The 1,995-nt window shown below is 39.2% G+C and overlaps 1 protein-coding gene across 1 annotated transcript; it reads left to right on the forward strand.

Annotated features, from left to right (window-relative positions):
* The first annotated feature begins 221 nt into the window (after positions 1 to 221).
* On the forward strand, positions 222 to 1,131 carry LOC133330929 (serine/threonine-protein kinase nekl-2). The gene is made up of 2 exons (XM_061539328.1): positions 222 to 380; positions 451 to 1,131. The coding sequence occupies exons 1-2, from the start codon at positions 222 to 224 to the stop codon at positions 1,129 to 1,131; spliced, it is 840 nt and encodes a 279-aa protein (XP_061395312.1).
* Positions 1,132 to 1,995: the final 864 nt, after the last annotated feature.

Raw genomic sequence — 1,995 nt, forward strand, 5'->3', positions numbered from 1 at the left:
TTTGATTGTTTACATTTTTTGTAATAGATTATGTCCCCATCGATATTCAGTGAATTGAAAAACCGTTACCCCTCCAATATGTCCCATTATTGGAGATTTGTTTTTGTTCGACTTGGTGGTGATTGAATTCAGCAAATCGCAGTTTATTCATTACTAAATATACCCTCGAACTGGACAAAGTGGTGTTTCCTAAAGAAAAGCGACAAAAAACAACAACAAACATGGATTTAGGTGATCCTACTTTGAAACCCATTAAAGTATTAGGAGCTGGCTCCTTTGGACGGGTATTTCTATGCAAATATCGCAACAATCAGAAAGTTTGTGTCAAACGCATTATTGTGGTTAATCCGAAGGTGGAGATGAGCATGATTATGGAAGAGGTACATGTGAAATATGTTTGTGTGTGTGTACCACTACTACTAATGAATGTTTGTATATGTACCACATTAGGTTTACATAATTTCCCAATTACAACATCCAAATGTGGTCGAATTTCTGGGCTCCTTTGTACACGCCGGCACGGTCAACATTATCATGGAATATGCCCCGAATGGCACCCTACAAGATCTCATCCTACACTCCCGACCGAAGGGTTTTACACAGAATGAAGTTATGCGTTATTTTTGTGATGCCCTCATGGGTTTGGAATATCTACATGTGCGGAATGTCATTCATCGCGATTTGAAACCAGCCAATTTGTTGCTGGATGCCAATAATAATTTGAAAATTGCCGACTTTGGTATATCGCTGGTGCATGCCTCAAAGACGCACAATGCCACGGCACTGGGCACCCCTTATTACACACCACCCGAGGTGCTGCGTGGTGAACGTTTCGATTATAAATCGGATATATGGTCGCTGGGTTGTATATTGTATGAAATGTGTATGGGTCATGGTCCGTTCTCGCAGGCTGCCACACTGGACGAGCTGCGCTATTTAATACGTGTCCTGACACGTCAAAAAATGGATTGCAGTAATATAAGGAAAATGTATGGATGCCTGTGGGCCCTACTATGCGAGCGAATGATTGTGGCCAATGTACAATTGCGTATATCATTGCCGGACATTGTGGTGCTGGAACCCTCCCTGACAATCTACTATTATAATAAATATTTCGACTATAAGTATTGATTGAATGATGATTATTTAATTAATTTATTATATATGTAGGCATAAGTGTAATAATAATTGGGACCAAAACTTTCATGTGCATGTTATTATTTATAAAAAATCTATAAGAAAGTTATTGTGGATCTGTTTACAAAAATTGTGTGTATTTGTGTTTAGATAAATCTAATAAAAAAACAAATGGCTATTGGAACACATTTGTTTGGGAACTGGGAATATTTTTTTCAGACACGATCAATTTTTAGATTTTTAAAGAATATTTTTTCAAGGCTCCAACAAGGCGTGGATTTTTTAAAGAATATGTTTCGAATATGCATGCCCCTTACCAGCATCTGACCACCAGTCTTGAATAGTTCGGTTTGTAACCCATCGGCATCTGCTGCTTTATTATTCTTTAACCGATTGATTTCTATTCTACCGTCATCTATTATTGGTTCTGGGCAATTCTTTGCCATTGTGCTTCTATACTATCGGGTCAAGAAGTGCTTTCGTCAAGCAGGTTGGTATGTTGAGCGGAGTAGGCCTCTGCAGCTTTTCGACGTCGAGTTTCCGTGTTGTATTAGATCGCACCTTTGCTGCAACATTAAGTACCTTGGTTGGTACAAGGTAGTGGTCCGAATCGATATTCGCTCCTCGGATCCATCGAACGTATTATACAATGGATGAATGCCTTCCGTCTATCACAACATGGTAATTGGATTTCTCGTTGCTTGATCAAAAGAGATCCAGGTGAGATCCATTAACCATAAATCCGCAGCCAAACTAACGTATCGTTTCATGGCAGCTATAATACAGGGCGTAATCATCTGATTTACTTACGCCAGTTCCCTTTCCATCACATTTCCTGTAAGGCAATAATACCGGCTT

Source organism: Musca vetustissima, unplaced genomic scaffold, assembly GCF_032173495.1.
Source record: "Musca vetustissima isolate MV318-11 ecotype Yass unplaced genomic scaffold, APGP_CSIRO_Mvet_v1 utg157792, whole genome shotgun sequence".
NCBI lineage: Eukaryota > Metazoa > Arthropoda > Insecta > Diptera > Muscidae > Musca > Musca vetustissima.

Bases quoted from the DNA above. Each gene is read 5' to 3' on its own strand.
- LOC133330929 (XM_061539328.1), top strand. From the start codon at position 222: ATGGATTTAGGTGATCCTACTTTGAAACCCATTAAAGTATTAGGAGCT. The intron at 381-450 runs GTACATGTGAAA...GTACCACATTAG, and splicing joins TGAGCATGATTATGGAAGAG to GTTTACATAATTTCCCAATT.